This window comes from Gnatocerus cornutus, chromosome 1, assembly GCF_029298725.1.
Source record: "Gnatocerus cornutus isolate USDA-ARS CGAHR chromosome 1, icGnaCorn1.1, whole genome shotgun sequence".
Classification (NCBI taxonomy): domain Eukaryota; kingdom Metazoa; phylum Arthropoda; class Insecta; order Coleoptera; family Tenebrionidae; genus Gnatocerus; species Gnatocerus cornutus.
Window position 1 is genome coordinate 13825993 of NC_142233.1, and position 17122 is coordinate 13843114.

The following is a 17122-nucleotide window of genomic DNA, read 5'->3' on the forward strand; positions in this document are numbered from 1 at the left end:
ATCATCATTTAATTTTTTTATCAATTGTGGTTGATTTTAAAATTTAGGAGCCAAAACAAAATATTTAGAAATTTTCCACTATTTCGAGAGCTCTTATCTTAAAACAGAGCAATTTGCAGATTGTACTATTATCGATTTGATTATTAACTGTGCTAAATTTGAAAATTTTAGAACAAGAAACAAAATTTTTAGAAATTGTTATTTTGAAACTAATCAAGATTGTACGCCATTTTCTTGTAGATTATGTAACTTTGATCATTTTGATGTCAAAGCAGTGAAATTTGCAGGTTTTACCTTGTTTGGCTAAGTTATCTTTCAAAATTTCAAAATTTTAGAACAAGGAAATGAATTTTTTAAAATTTTTGTTTCGCAACAAACCAAGAATGTTTTCACTCACACCCTTTTATATTCTGTTGCTTTGACTGAATTTATATTGAAACATTGAAATTTGGAGTTTTTAACATTTTTGACTTAGTCATCATCTGTGATAAATCCCAAAATTTTAGAACGAGAAACAAAATTTTTAGAAATTTTTATTTTGAAACTAATCAAGTTTGTACGCCATTTTCTTGTACATTATGTAACTTTGATCATTTTGATGTCAAAGCAGTGAAATTTGCAGGTTTTACCTTGTTTGGTTAAGTTAGCTTTCAAAATTTCAAAATTTTAGAACAAGGAAATAAATTTTTTAAAATTTTTGTTTCGCAACAAACCAAGAATGTTTTCACTCACACCCTTTTATATTCTGTAGCTTTGACAGAATTTATATTGAAACATTGAAATTTGGAGTTTTTAACATTTTTGACTTAGTCATCATCTGTGATAAATCCCAAAATTTTAGAACGAGAAACAAAATTTTTAGAATTTTTATTTTAAAATAAACTTGAAATTTACACCTCTTTCTATTATATTCTGTAACTTGGGCAGTTTTTGTTTCAAAGCAGTGAAATTTGCAGGTTTTTTTTTTCGGTTTAGTTATCTACTATGCAAAATTCCAAAATTTTAGAACAAAAAACTAAATTTTTAGAAATTTTCATTCAGAAACAAACCAACTTTCAAACAGTGCTTATCTCAAAATTGTGAAATTTGCAGTTTTTACTATGTTTACTATATCTAAAGATTTGCTTAAGAATCCTCTGAAAAATTACAGAAAACCTGCCGATTCCTTGAAGTCTAAATTACAGTAAAGAATCTTCTAAAATTGAGAGATACTTGAAGAACATGAAAATTAAACATTTCTTTAGATAAAATAAATCAAAAAAAAAATTAATATAACAGGACGTAACACAGGGGAATTTAAAAGAATATCAAACAGTTAAAAGCATGAAGAAATTACTAAAAATGCCACAAATTCAAAAGGTCCCAAAAAATATCAATGAACCTTGAAGAATCTCAAAACAGTTTTCTAAATAAAATTTTGCACTAAGAATCTTATTGCAAGATTCTCACATCCTTTTACATTCTGTAGCTTTCATAGAATTTATTTTGAAACACTGAAATTTGCAGTTTTTAACACTTTTGACTGAGTGATAAATCCTAAAGTTTTAAAACAAGAAGCAAAATTTTTAGAATTTTTTATTTTAAAACAAACCTAGAATGTACACCTCTTTCTATTATATCCTGTAACTTTGGCAGTTTTTGTCTCAAAGCAATGAAATTTTGCAGGTTTTTCTTTTTTTGGTTTAGTTATCTGCCATGCAAAATTTTAAAATTTTAGAACAAAAAACTGAATTTTTAGAAATTTTTATTTTCAAAACAAACCAAAATTGTTTACCTCTTTCTTTGACATTTTGTAGCTTTAACAGTTTTTATTTCAAACCAGTGAATTTTGCAGGTTTTACCACTTTTGACTTAGTGATCAACTGTGCTAAATTCTAAAACAAGAAACAAAATTTGTAGAAATTTTTATTCGGAAACAAACCAACTAGTAACTTTTAAACAGTTTTTATCTCAAAACTGTGAAATTTGCAGTATTTACTGTTTTTACTATTGAAGTCTAAATTACAGTAAAGAATTTTCTAAAATTGAAAGAGACTCAAAGAACATAAAAATTAAAACATTTTTTTAGCATAACATAAATCGAAAACATAAAAAAAATAGAATAAAAAGGACGTAACAAAGAAGAATTCAAAAGAATAGTAAACAGTTATAAGCATGAAAAAAGTCCCAAAAAATATCAATAAACCTGGAAGAATCCCAAAACAGTTTTGTAAATAGAATTTTGCACTAAGAATCTTATTGCAAGATTCTCACATCTTTTTACATTCTGTAGCTTTGATAGAACTTATTTTAAAACACTGAAATTTGCAGTTTTTAACACATTTGACTGAGTCATCACCTGTAATAAATTCCAAAATTGTAGAACAAGAAACAAAATTTTTAGAATCCTTTATTTTAAAACAAACCTAGAATGTACACCTTTTTTTATATCCTGTAACTTTGGCAGTTTTTGTCTCAAAGCAATGAAATTTGCAGGTTTTTCTTTTTTTGGTTTAGTTATCTAGCATGCAAAATTTTAAAATTTCAGAACAAAAAACTGAATTGTTAGAAATTTTTATTTTCAAAACAAACCAAAATTGTTTACCTCTTTCTTTGACATTTTGTAGCTTTGACAGTTTTTATTTCAAACCAGTGAATTTTGCAGGTTTTACCACTTTTGACTTAGTAATCAACTGTGCTAAATTCCAAAATTCTAAAACAAGAAACAAAATTAGTAAAAAAATTTATTCGGAAGCAAACCAACTAGTAACTTTTAAACAGTTTTTATCTCAAAACTGTGAAATTTGCAGTTTTTACAGTTTTTACTATTAAAGTCTAAATTACAGTGAAGAATTTTTTATAATTGAAAGAGACTCAAAGAACATGAAAATTAAAACATTTCTTTAGCATAAAATATGTAAATCGAAAAAATAAAAAAAAAAATAGAATAAAACAAGACGTAGCAAACAAGAATTCAAAAGAATATTAAACAGTTGTAAGCATGAAGAAATTACTAAAAATGCCACAAATTCAAAAGATCCCAAGAATATTAATGAACCTTGAAGAATCTCAAAACAGTTTTCTAAATAGAATTTTGCACTAAGAATCTTGCAATAAGTCACTCAAATTTAACGAAATCCTGAAGAAATCTAAAATTTTTTAAAGATTCAGATTTCCAAAGAACAATCAACTGCCATAAGCGTGTTAAAGGCGTTAAATGTTTTTAAAACTTATTTGCTCGTCAATCTTCATGGCTCATAAATCATTTTAAGATGTCAAAACAAAGTAGAATTTTAAGTAGGGGAGACCGGGTAAAATTATCCTTCGAGATAAAATGATTCTCTTTGATTCCAAAAGTGCCCCTTTACAGAATGTACTTCTTGTTGTAAAAAATATATTTACTTTTCAAAAGAAGAGGATTGGATTAGATGCACTCTGTGCCAAAAATGGGCTCATGATCAATGTGCGAGATTAGACGAAGATCAAAATATATTCACTTGCAATTTCTGTTTGGCGGAATTAAAAAATTCTACAATTAGAAAAAATTCGTTTTTACAAAAAAAATCTAATTCTTTTAATGTTTATTTATGTCTTCAAAAAGAGTCTCTATTTTGTTGTTACTTCTTGTTATTTAATTTTACTTTGTTTCTATCTTAATGCTTATACAGGGTGTCTCAAAATTCGCGAATTCCGAGTTCAGAGCGTTGACTTTTCCACAAAGATACATTGATCTGAATGTGCACTCTTTGAACTGCATTTTCTTTAAATGCAGGGTAAAAATTCAGTGTTTATTGTTATTTATGGTGTAGATGATTGTGGATAATAATAATGTAAAACACTTTCTTGAAGAATTTGCTTTATTTGGGCGTAAAAAATTCTTAAATTTTTGTAATTTTTCTTAAAAATGAAACGGCAACGTGGCTAGAAATTAGAGTTTTGCACTTAATTCGTATTTTAATGAAAATGGTGCAAAATTTCGGATGCAACTTGTAGCACATTAGTTGTCAAAGCTCATACATAAGTGGAAGATTTATGAATATAAAAGTTTTGAAGCTAGAGGGTTAAAGACCATAGAGGGATCATTATAGCCCGGTCTCCCCTAGTTTCGAAAAAAATTGAGATTTTGACTAAAGTTAATTTTCCTGTAGCCAAATTTACAGTCTTAATAATAAAACGATTTTTTGCTAATCTGTTTGTTGTTTGGCTATAAACTCAAGAAATAATTGACTTCAACTTCACCGCCTTTGTACTACAACTGCTGCCAACACAATTTGTTTCACAATAAAAGCAAAAGTTTCCAATCGATTTTGATCAATACCGAACTGTTCTGTGTTATTACAATAGCCTGGTAGTCGCTTTGTAAACACATATTAATATTGTATTTGCAAGAGCTACACGTTAATTGGCGTAAAATCCTCGCATAGAATTTGGAATTAAACTATACATATATAATGGAGATAATTGATACCCTGAGATTTCAGTTGGTTTCAGTTTTAATCAGATAACGGTATCTAAATAGGCAGTTCATTTAATATCAGCTCTGATTTATTTATTGTTGCAAAACTGAAGTGAGTTGTGGAAAGAGTCATTTCAATACCGCAAGCTGTAGGGCCAACTCTATATAAATAACCTTCGTAATTATCTCCACACTTTTAGACCAGCTTTGGCTCTGCTTGGCTAAGCATTTGAGGAGATTTTATTTGTATCTCGAGATTTTGAGAGGATGTTTTAGGATCCATAAAATTATATTTAGAACTGAAAGACACGAGACCAAATTAGAAGCAATTACAAGTTTCAGTTATTTGAGTTACAATTATGAAAATTATATAAATAAACGTCAAACAAAAACCGACTTCTTAATCCACCGCTTGATAGATTGCTGTTGGCTAAATGATATTCCCGCCGTCCCTGCCGCTTGATCTTTGAAATGACGTTGGTAAGCCTGCATGATTTTTATTTTCGCTCTTCAATACGTTGACTAAACTTTAAACTTGTGAAGGCCCGTGGAATTTAGGGTCAGAATAAGTTAGTGAATAAAGATGGGGAATCGTTTTATTTTTAAACCAAAGTTCCTGTCGATGCAGCGACTTTTCCAGTTTTCTTTCATCTCGACTTGTACTTCAAAACACAGTTGTCGCTTTAAATAAGAGATGCGTCTGGATTTTCCAAAGTTATATACGTATATTCGCTTTGAGTGCCAAGGTATGCTGGAAAAAGTGAGACTTGCTAGGATTTGGAGTAAACAGAGTGGAGATAGATACTAAATAAATTTGAGGTCGTGCTTGCTAACAGTTTCAAGAAAAAAATATATTTCTCTTTAGATGTGCTTATGAATTGTTAAAAAAGTTTATTGTGATTTCTAAATTAAATTTATTAAAATCTGCAGCAAATTTTTTCTGTAATTTTTGACCACATAGGCGTCTCAGAACGCATTTAATAAAAGAAAATTTAATAATTTGTGTAATTTTAGTGCATACTTTCAACGCTAGAACAATAAAATTTGAAATAAATTGTATTTGTTTATTAACTATGCCAAAGTACAAAATCATAGAGCAAAAAACACAAATTTTACAAATTTTGATTTTAAGGAAAACCCAAAAATCTTCAAAATTTCTAATAAAACTTTCTAATAAACTGAGCTAAAATACAAACGTCTAGAGCAAAAAAACACCAAATTTTTATTTTGGAGACTGCAACCTTACTATCTACAGCTTGTTTATCAAGCATACTAAACTACAAAATCATATAGATTGATTCTAAGGAGGACCCAAACATCTTCAAAATTAAAAAAAAATTTAGAGCAAAAAAAGAAGATTTTTATTTTGTAAACTATTCAAAAATTTGCAACGATTTTGTTAAAATGTGTAATTTTTGAACTTCTAGCGCTAGAACAATAAACTTTTGTTAATTTGCTATTTCAACTCAAAAAAAAAACAAATTTTACGATTGTTGATTCCAAGAAAAACCTAAAAGTCTTTAAAGTTGGATTTAAAATTGACTCTAGAGGCTTAAGATTTGGAAACGTTATTATGTTTGGCTTCCTTATAAACTGTGCCAAAATACAAATGTTTAGAGCAAAAAAGGGAAATTTTACAAAGTTTAATTTTGGAGACTACATAAAAATTTGCAACATTTTTTTAAAATGTGTAATTTTTTTGTACTTTTAACGCTAAAGCAATACAATTTTGTGAACTTGCTACTTGTACTTTGTTGTTCAACTATGCTAAAGTTCAAAATTATAGAGCAAAAAACACAAATTTTACGAATTTTTATTTCTAAGAGAACAAAAAATTTTTAAATCTTGTCATTTTCGTCGCGTTGACTCTAGAGAAATAATGGAAAGATTGTTATGCTTAACTTTCTTATAAACTATGTTAAAGTACAAAATTTTAGAAAAGAAAAGACAAAGACTACTCAAAAATTTGCAACAATTTTATTAAAACGTGTAATTTTCGAACTTTTAACGCTAAAACAATTTGCTGTTTTCAACTTGTTCATCAACAAAAGTACAAAATTAAAGAGCGAAAAACAAAAATTTTAGAAATTTTGATTCTTAAGAAGACCTAAAAATTTTCAAAATTGGAATTTAAATTTTGTCATGATTGTTACTTTCTTTGAGTCTAGAGGCTTGAAATTTAAAAATGCTGTGATGCTTGACTTCCTTATAAAGTGTTTAAGTAAAAATTCTTGAGCAAAAAAACTTCTAGGGCTAGAACAATCAAATGTTGTGAAATTGCTTTTTTAACTTGACTAACTGTGCTGAAGTACAAAATCATCAAGCAAAAAACAAAAGTCTAGAACAAAAAAAAAATTTTTATTTATGAGTACTCAAAAATTTGCATCAATTTTATTAAAACGTGTAATTAACATCCTTCTGACGCTAAAATAACAACATTTTATGAATTTGCTATTTTTAACATGTTTATCAACTATGCTGAAGTACAAAATCATAGAGCAAAAAACCAAAATTTTAAGAATTTTTATTTCAAGAAAAATTTTAAAAAATTTTGTTACTTTGACTTTAGAGGCATCAAATTTAGAATTTAGAAAAATTGTTATGCTTGACTCTCTTATGTTAAAATGCAGGATTCTAGAGCAAAAAAGACAGTTTTAACGAATTTTTATTTTGGAAGTGGTTTTATTACAAGGAGTAATTTTCATACTTTTATCGCTGTTATTTTATTTTGTTTATCAACTATCCGAGAGATTATTTAAAATTTTTAAAGATTCAAGATTTGAAGTCTGACAATATTTTATGGTTCTTTAGGAATTTAAATGTTTAGAATTTTTTAGAATGTTTCAGGATTTCTAGAAATTTTAGGAATTCTTTAGTGTATTTTAATTTTTTTTTAAATTGTTTGAAACTGCAAAATTCAATTCAGAAAATATCTTTTTAGAATCCATCAAATTTCATTAAGGGTCTTTTGGAATTATTAAATTTTTTGCAATTTTTTTATGGTAATTTGGAATTGTAGAGGAGTTTTAAACATTTTTAAAGTTGTATGTTTGTCGCTCTTGAGGATTCTTTTAAATAAGTTTTTCTACTTTACTTTTTTCAAACTGCTTCTATTTAGTTCGTGGTCCAGAAATTGTATACTTTTAATTTTCTTCGGGAATTTTGGCTTTTTATAAAAAAAGAAATGAAATAGTTAAAAAAAAATTTAAAAATGTTCTACAGATTTTCTAGAAATTCTTAATACATATATCTACCATAGATCTTTCAGGAATTTTTTTGATACTATAATTTAGAGCATTTAAAGTATCTGAAGATTCTTTGAACTTTCGAGTTCTTTAGGATCTTTAGAAATGCAAACAATTTTTTAGAAATTCTCCAAGAATCTCAGACACTTTTTAGAATACTGTTTTTGTAGACCATTATTAATGAGGGCTAATAACACACAATTTTTGATAAAAAATCGTTTATTAATGGCACCTATTACTGAATGATTTTTTATGTACTATTGGCAACATAAGGTTCCGGTCAGACCTGTAAAAATATGAGGTAAAAAATTCTGAGTTTCTTTATCAATTAATCAGAAATAATTAAAAGTTGATTTACCCTTCTTCAGAAATTCTTGAGAATGTTTTTTTTCTGGCCCCAGAGTAAAGTTTTTCTTAAGATTCTCGGAAAAGATCTCCAAAGAAGTGGTAAAGAATCGTCATCAAAAATAGTTCTTAGAAACCGATCACTAGTCACATGTATGCAGAAATTCGTAAATCAAATGACAGACAGATGTGAAGCTTTTATCGAAATGTGCAAGGCCGCCACCGCCTGTTCTACAACCCCCTCAAATTGAAAGCAAGATGACGTGTCATATCGACTCGGAAATCCACCGAAATTTCTCCCCGCATTCAGATGCATTAACCTAAAAGCTCACAGTTGCATCGAATTTCTATCCTCAACCAGCACTGCAGCGCACTTTATGGGAAACCCATATATGCGAGCAAATGTGTCAAAGACCCGGGAAAACTATAACTCACAACGTCACATTTGTCACTGATAGAAATACAATCTGCACCCTGTCTCGTCCTCCTCCCCCAGCGGCATCCCCACAAAACCAGCCGTTATATTTTAACGCTGTTCTTTGACAATATTGAAAATGATAAGATGCTAATGAAGAGGAATGGGCCAAAATTTTGTCATGAGTTCCCGGCGTTAATTTACTGCTCAGCTGAAAAAGTAAATTAAATATAAAGTAACGAGTTTTTATTTGCTCGTAACTCGGCATTTGCTATTTATCTTTTTATCAATGTGGTTTTTGCTTGCAGCTTAGATGCCCGGGACGGCCCTCTCGGTAAAGCCTCTCAGCTGGCAATGAGTGATGACCTCGGCGGCCGCTCCTACTTCATCAGAGACGAGCAACCCTCCAAAGCCAGACTGAGGATACACAACGTCACCATCCACGACGAGGGCGTCTTCAGGTGCAGGGTGGACTTCGACAACTCGCCGACGAGGAATTTTCGAATTAACTTGACATTAGTAGGTCAGAGTTGGATGCAATTCTTTTTTGTTATAAGTTGAAGAATTTAAAGTTTGCTTTAGCTGTGGTGCTTCTGTTTTAGTGCAGCCATCTGTTCCCAGAATCTTTAATGCCGAAGGACAGGAAATTAAGGAGAACGCCAAGGCTGGACCCTTTCTTGAGGGTCATGAACTCTTCCTGTCTTGTCAAGTTACAGGTGGTGAGTTTCATTAGCGGCACTTGCGGGGAAATAAAGTGATTACGGATAAATGGGCTTGAATGTAATAGCTTAAAAATTCAGTTTTAATAAATAAATTATTAATTAATACAAATTCTTTCTCTTTTGAGAGGGTCCTTGTTCGATATTTCTTTCCTTTTGTCTTTTAGTTTGGTTGGAATATAATTTATCCTCTTTTGTTATCTGCTTTAATTTTTATTCTTGCTTGGTCGTTATGTTTTTGTCCCCAATTATTATTAATAATAATTTTCTTTATTTGGCCTTTTTTTAAATGTTTTGTTATGTTGTCTTGTATTTGTAAATTTTTCTACTTTTACTTATTTTTTATTTCTTAGAATTTTTTTTATTATTCTCCTTATTCTATTTCTTCTATTCTCTTCTATTCTCTTCTCTTCAATTTTTTTTGTAGATTTTTTAGCCTGTTTGTATTTATTATTGTTTTTAAATATTTTCGATTTTCACATTTTTCGAACTTTCTAGGTTTACTCGTTTAGATTCTTTAGATTCTTTAGATTTTTTTGATTTTCTAGATTGTTTAGATTCTACACATTTTACGGATTTTCTATCTCTCAAAATTTTCTAGATTCTCTCTAAACTCTCCAGATTTTTAAAATTTTCTAGATTATCCAGATTCCTCAAATTCGGTAAATTCAGTAGATTTGCTCAATTTTTTAGATTCTCCCGAAACTTTCTAGATTTTTCAGATTTTCTTTATATTCTCTAGATTCTGCAAATTTTCGTCTAGATGTAGATTCTTTCTAAATTTTCAAGATTTGCCAGATTATCTAGATTCTGCAGATTTTGTAGATTGTCTAGATTCTTAAGATTCTATAAATTTTATAGATTTTCTAGATTCTGTAGTTTTGCTAGATTTGCTGTTTTCTAGATTTTTTAGATTTTTCCAAAATCTTTAGATTTTCTCTAGAGTCTTATTAGTAGACTTTCTAATTTCTTCTTTGATTTTTGTTTTTCTCTAATTTTTTTGGGTTCTATAAATTCTCTAGATTTTGCAACTTCTCCAGATTTATCAGATTTTTTAGATTCTCTTGATTTCCTAGATTCTGAAGATTCTGTAGATTTGCTGTATCCGCTAGATTCTTTCTAAATTGTCTATATTCTTTCCAAATTTTCTAGATTCTTTAGATTTTCTAAATTTTTATATTTTGTAAATTTGTTGCATCCGCTAGATTCGTTCTAGATTTTCTAATGTTTTTCAAGATTTTTTAGATTTTTTTTGTAGATTCTCTAAATTTTTTCTAGATTTAGCAGATTTTTTAGGTTTTCTAGAGTTTCTAAATTTTGTACAATTTTTAGATTTTTTTTAGATCTTTTAGATTCTCTATATTCTGTAGATTTTTTACATCCGCTAGATTTTCTCTAGATTATTTTTAGATTTTTTAGATTTGCTCTCTAGATTCTCTAAATTTTTGTAGCTTTTCTCTAAATTTAGCAGATTCTTTATATTTTCTAGCTTTTTAATATTCTGTAGATTTGCTACTTTTTTAGGTTCTCCAGATTTTTTAAATTCTCTAGATTTTCCAGATTTTGTATAATTTTCAATTTCTTTCTAAACCTTCTAAATTCTTTATATTCTGTAGATATTTTACATCCGCTAGATACTTTTTAGATTTTGAAGATTTTTCTAGATATTTTTTATATTTTTAAATTTTTTCTAGATTCTCTAAAATGTTTCTAGCATTTCTCTAGGTTCAGCAGACTCTCTAGATTCTCTCATTTTTTTATATTCTGTAGATTCGCCACTTTTTTGAGGATCTCTAAAAAGGATCACTTTTTTATCACTGATAGTTTTGGCGTCGCGACGCCTTAAAATTGTAAATTTTAGTTAATTGTGAGGGTTTGTGATATTTTTCTAGCTTTTCTCTAAATTCAGCAGATTCTTTATGTTTTCTAGCTTTTTTATATTCTGTAAATTTGCTACTTTTTTAGGTTCTCCAGGTTTTTTATATTCTCTAGATTTTCTAATGTTTTTCAAGATTTTTTAGATTTTTTTGTAGATTCTCTAAATTTTTTCTAGATTTAGCATTTTTTTTGGTTTTCTAGAGTTTCTAAATTTTGTACAATTTTTAGATTTTTTTTAGATCTTTTAGATTCTCTATATTTTGTAGATTTTTTACATCCGCTAGATTTTCTCTAGATTATTTTTACATTTTTTAAATTTGCTCTCTAGATTCTCTAAATTTTTGTAGCTTTTCTCTAAATTTAGCAGATTCTTTATATTTTCTAGCTTTTTAATATTCTGTAGATTTGCTACTTTTTTAGGTTCTCCAGATTTTTTAAATTCTCTAGATTTTCCAGATTTTGTATAATTTTCAATTTCTTTCTAAACCTTCTAAATTCTTTATATTCTGTAGATATTTTACATCCGCTAGATACTTTTTAGATTTTGAAGATTTTTCTAGATATTTTTTATATTTTTAAATTTTTTCTAGATTCTCTAAAATGTTTCTAGCATTTCTCTAGGTTCAGCAGACTCTCTAGATTCTCTCATTTTTTTATATTCTGTAGATTCGCCACTTTTTTGAGGATCTCTAAAAAGGATCACTTTTTTATCACTGATAGTTTTGGCGTCGCGACGCCTTAAAATTGTAAATTTTAGTTAATTGTGAGGGTTTGTGATATTTTTCTAGCTTTTCTCTAAATTCAGCAGATTCTTTATGTTTTCTAGCTTTTTTATATTCTGTAAATTTGCTACTTTTTTAGGTTCTCCAGGTTTTTTATATTCTCTAGATTTTCTAATGTTTTTCAAGATTTTTTAGATTTTTTTGTAGATTCTCTAAATTTTTTCTAGATTTAGCAATTTTTTTGGTTTTCTAGAGTTTCTAAATTTTGTACAATTTTTAGATTTTTTTTAGATCTTTTAGATTCTCTATATTTTGTAGATTTTTTACATCCGCTAGATTTTCTCTAGATTATTTTTACATTTTTTAAATTTGCTCTCTAGATTCTCTAAATTTTTGTAGCTTTTCTCTAAATTTAGCAGATTCTTTATATTTTCTAGCTTTTTAATATTCTGTAGATTTGCTACTTTTTTAGGTTCTCCAGATTTTTTAAATTCTCTAGATTTTCCAGATTTTGTATAATTTTCAATTTCTTTCTAAACCTTCTAAATTCTTTATATTCTGTAGATATTTTACATCCGCTAGATACTTTTTAGATTTTGAAGATTTTTCTAGATATTTTTTATATTTTTAAATTTTTTCTAGATTCTCTAAAATGTTTCTAGCATTTCTCTAGGTTCAGCAGACTCTCTAGATTCTCTCATTTTTTTATATTCTGTAGATTCGCCACTTTTTTGAGGATCTCTAAAAAGGATCACTTTTTTATCACTGATAGTTTTGGCGTCGCGACGCCTTAAAATTGTAAATTTTAGTTAATTGTGAGGGTTTGTGATATTTTTCTAGCTTTTCTCTAAATTCAGCAGATTCTTTATGTTTTCTAGCTTTTTTATATTCTATAAATTTGCTACTTTTTTAGGTTCTCCAGGTTTTTTAAATTCTCTAGATTTTCCAGATTTTGTATAATTTTCAATTTTTTCCTAAACCTTCTAAATTCTCTATATTCTGTAGATATTTTACATCCGCTAGAAACTTTCTAGATTTTGAAGATTTTTTTAGATATTTTTTATATTTTTAAATTTTTTCTAGATTCTCTAAAATGTTTCTAGCATTTCTCTAGGTTTAGCAGATTCTCTAGATTCTCTCATTTTTTTATATTCTGTAGATTCGCCACTTTTTTGAGGATCTCTAGGTTTTCTAGATTTTCCCGATTTTGTAGAATTTTTAGTTTTTCTCTAGATCTTCTAGATTCTCTAGATTTGTTACATCCGCTATATTCTCTCTAGCTACTTTCCGGGTTTTCTTTACATTTTCTAGATTCTGGATATTCTCTATATTTTTTTTTTTTTTTAAACTTCTAGATTCTCTAAATTTTGTAGATTTGTTACATCTGCTATATTCTTTCTAAATTTTCTAAATTTTTTCAAGATTTATTTTAGATTTTTTTTAAATTCTTTAATTTTTTTCTAGCTTTTTTCTAGATTCTGCAGACTTTCTAGATTCTCTAGATTTTTATATTCTGCAGATTCGGTACATTTTTGAGGTTCTCTAGGTTTTCTAGATGTTCTAGAACTTCAGGTTTTGTAGAGTTTTTAAATTTGTTCGAGATCTTTTAAATTCTCTATATTCTGAAGATTTGTAGCATTCGCTAGATACTAAGTTTCTAGATTTTCTCTAGATTTTTAAAACTTTTTTAGATTTTCCAAATTTTCTAGATTTTGATATTCTGTAAATTTGCTACATTTTTAATAAACTCTAAACTTTCCAAAATGTCTAGATCTTCTAGATTCATTATGTTTTCTCTGGATTCTATTGATTTTTTTAGATTTTCTAAATTCTTTCTAAATGCTCTATATTTTGCAGATTCTCTAAATTTCCTAGATTATTCAGATTTGTTAGAATCTCTAGATTCTCTTGAATCTCAAAATTTTGTAAATTTTCTTTTTACTCCCTCGAGATTGTTGTAATCCAACCACTGTTGAGATTGCCTAAATTTTCTACAATTTGTAAATTCCTTAGGTTTTCTATTTTTTTAGATTTTTTTAGAATATGTCTAGACATTCAAGATTCTGTAGACTTTTTAGATTCTGTACATTTTTTAGATTTGCTAGATTCATTAAATTATTTTTTACTTTTATAGTGATGTGTTGTATTTCATTTTTATTGCATTTTTGCTTAAGACTGTATGTACTTTTAGAATTCTCATGTTCTTCTAATTTTTCTGATTTATAGAGTTTGCGAAATTCGTTTTCTTCGGTTCTAGTTAATTTAATAAGTGCTAATCTTTTAAGTTCTGTAAGTTTTCTAGGTCCTGTAGATTTTTGATTTTTCCAAGACCTTTTATATCCTCTAAGCCTTCACATTCCTTCACATTCTTTAAATCCTTTAGAATTTCTGGATTATCTAGATCCTCTAGATGGTTTAAATGTTTGAATTTTTGTACATTCTTTAGATCCTTTAGATCTTTTAAATCTTGAACGAAAGAAATTTTGAAAGAATTGATTTTCTCGGAATTTTTTTGATTCTTTGTACTTTTTTAAATTCCTTTAATTTTTAGACCTTAATCTGTCTTTACTTTTGTTGCCTCCAGGTCGCCCTCGTCCTTCACTAACATGGTGGTACAACAACACCCTCCTCGACGGCGTAGTGGACACCAGCAAAGACTCCTTCACCATCGTAAACCAGTTACGAATGGAACACGTCCCCAGACTGTACAAGAAAGCGCATTTTGAATGTCGCACCTCCTCATCCGCAATTTCCGGCGTGATAACGCGCACAGTTCCAGTAGTCATTTTTCGTGAGTAAATCGATAGCTTTCAAAAATCATGTACTGCACGCTCGCCAAAATCTCACAGCGAAAGCTCACTCGATAATTAAGTATTAATTGTTCCATTATGCCACTAGTGGAATTGTGAGCTCCATTATGCAACCCAAATGAGTTGAAGTAAAATCAAAACGAACTAATTGTTAGATTAAAAGCTGTGACAAAAAGTGTAAAAAACCGATGAATTTATCAGTTTAATTATTCAGGTGCGCCTATATCGTGTCCATTAAATTTTTAAACCTGATTTAGCATTTGTATGATGTTCGAAATAAATGTGTATCGATTAGTGAATGAAACAAAGGCAAATATAATATTTAACTTCGAAACTTCAACAAATGCAATAAACGTAAATTTCACATTGTTTCATTTCCCAACGGCACAGTTTGGCATCAACATCGCAGCAAAGGCTTCCAGAGCTGGAAACGAATAAAATTCTGGATGTGACAAATTCATCCGGAATTTTGCCTTTAAAAATAATCAACATCGGGAATTCGCCCCGGATAACTTTGTTATTTAAATACTGAGCACACAATGAAACCGCCTCTTTATGCACTGAAACATACGTTTTTCCCTTCCAGTGAAACCGAACAAGGTGAAAATCGTCACCCCCAACAACCTCCTGTCGATACATAAATCTCAGAATGTTAAATGCGAGACGTCCGGCTCTTACCCGCCTGCGAAATTAACGTGGCTACTTGGAGGAAAACCTATTAGGAACGCCGTTGTTACGGTAAGGGAAGTCACCCCCGTTATTGCTAATCGTGTCAGCAGGAATCGGCTTTGCACAAACTTGCAGCGGATTAATTGCAAGCGCATTTTGCATGTTTCCAGGAAGAAGTGACGGACACTTTCTCAGGGAGCATCATTTCATTGAGGGTGGTGGCGGAAAACGACGGGAAGGATCTAGTATGCCGAGCAAACAATCCCCGATTCCCGGGGGGATCGCTCGAAGACAGGAGACAGATACATGTTGCATGTAAGACTTTCTTATTTTTCTTACGTTCGATTGGTTACCACCTGTTCAAACGATTGGCTTTTATTTGGTCGAGAATGGGCTAAATAGAATTATCGAAAGTGAATAATGCTTTTATCGTGTCCCTTTTCACATCTGCTTGCTGGTTCTCATTACAAAAAAACTTGGCGTTTTGGGCGAGTGGCAGGTTGCTTTGTTTGGGAGTTTGGGGGAAATTCGACTGCGAAAATATCGAACTCTGCTTTGTTTTTTTTTTGTTTTGAATCACTTTAATTAACACTTTTTTGTTTTTTCAATGTGTCTAAATTGATGAAGTTTTTTTAATTAAGTTTTTTTGTATTTTCTTTTTTAATCAAATTCTTTTCGCTCTTTAATTTGTAAAATTTTAGCACTAAACGTAAAAATCATTTGGAAACAAAACGTGTGAAATTAGAATTAAAATACAGAACATTTTAAAAAAATTAAAAATATTTGTGTCCTGAATATAATCTTGTAATTTGTCACATCTTATTAGTGCCATAAGTAGAACAACTTCCACAAATTTGATAGCATTAAGAAAAAAGTTAGCCAAATCAGAGAAGAAAATGAGATTTTTTTTTTGTTCTGAGAATTCAACTCACTATAGATTCGACCAATCAGAGACTTTAATTTTTTCAAATCAACCAATCACAACAAACTTTTTCTGGAAATTTCACGAGTGAACTTTTTTTGGAAATTCGAAATCGAGTGAAATCGACCAAACCGATATTTTTTAAAGTTAATAGTTTTTGAGAAATCGTGTTTGGAAAATTTCATATTCGAAGCATGTTATCTGTTTTCTCTGTACCAGAGAGGTCTCTCTGGTAGGTAGAAATGCGGGTACCATAAATCAATTTTGAAGCCGAAGGGATAGTTTACAACTGAAGCTTTTCCATAAACACACAAAATCTTAAATTTGCCTGAAACAAGATCTTTCTCTTTCATTCAAACTGAACGTAGCTTTGAGGATAATCATTTCAAAATTTTGAACTTTATATCTGATGAATTAGTATTTTAAATTGTTTTAGAATAGTTTAGGGGATAAATATTTGCCTTTATCTTTATTTTTTAAAGAGATCTCGAACAAATTTCAATATAAGGCAAATTCAATGTATTTTTCCAAACACGATTACTCGAAAACTACTTGAGTAAATTGGTTTCTGTTTTTTGCATATGAATCTGTTCAACGTGCACTATGTTAAATGCTGTATACAATTTTTGTAAAGTGAATATTTAATGACTTTTTGATGAATTAAATACGAAAACTTGGCTGAAAGCGAAATAATTTTTAGCATTTCACATGCGTAGACTTTTCAAAATTCACACATACGTATTTTGAGGACAACCAGACAGTAGTATAACGTCTTGTTGTCAAAATTATGACTTTGGGGTGGTAAAAGAACTGAAAAATTTCTCGTAATTTAAAGGTTTTAAAAGATAGATCAATCACTAAAACAACAGAATATAATTCACTGTGTTCGAATTGCAATCTTTTTTTCCTCAACAGGTTGGGCATCCCTGGGGTAAATCTTAATTAAGTATGTTAAATACAAC

The 17122-nt window shown here is 29.1% G+C and overlaps 1 protein-coding gene across 3 annotated transcripts in view; it reads left to right on the plus strand.

Annotated features, from left to right (window-relative positions):
* Nucleotides 1-17122, plus strand: part of side (motor axon guidance molcule sidestep) — a 193716-nt gene that overhangs the window by 52578 nt on the left and 124016 nt on the right. For 2 of the 3 annotated variants that reach the window (XM_088042566.1, XM_088042557.1), the window contains exons 3-7: nt 8749-8963; nt 9043-9159; nt 14344-14550; nt 15156-15307; nt 15409-15553. In XM_088042566.1, the coding sequence (XP_087898692.1) occupies nt 8749-8963; nt 9043-9159; nt 14344-14550; nt 15156-15307; nt 15409-15553 (836 nt within the window). Of the gene's footprint in view, nt 1-8748; nt 8964-9042; nt 9160-14343; nt 14551-15155; nt 15308-15408; nt 15554-17122 lie in introns of those variants that run through there. The other variant, XM_088042572.1, reaches the window with a different exon arrangement.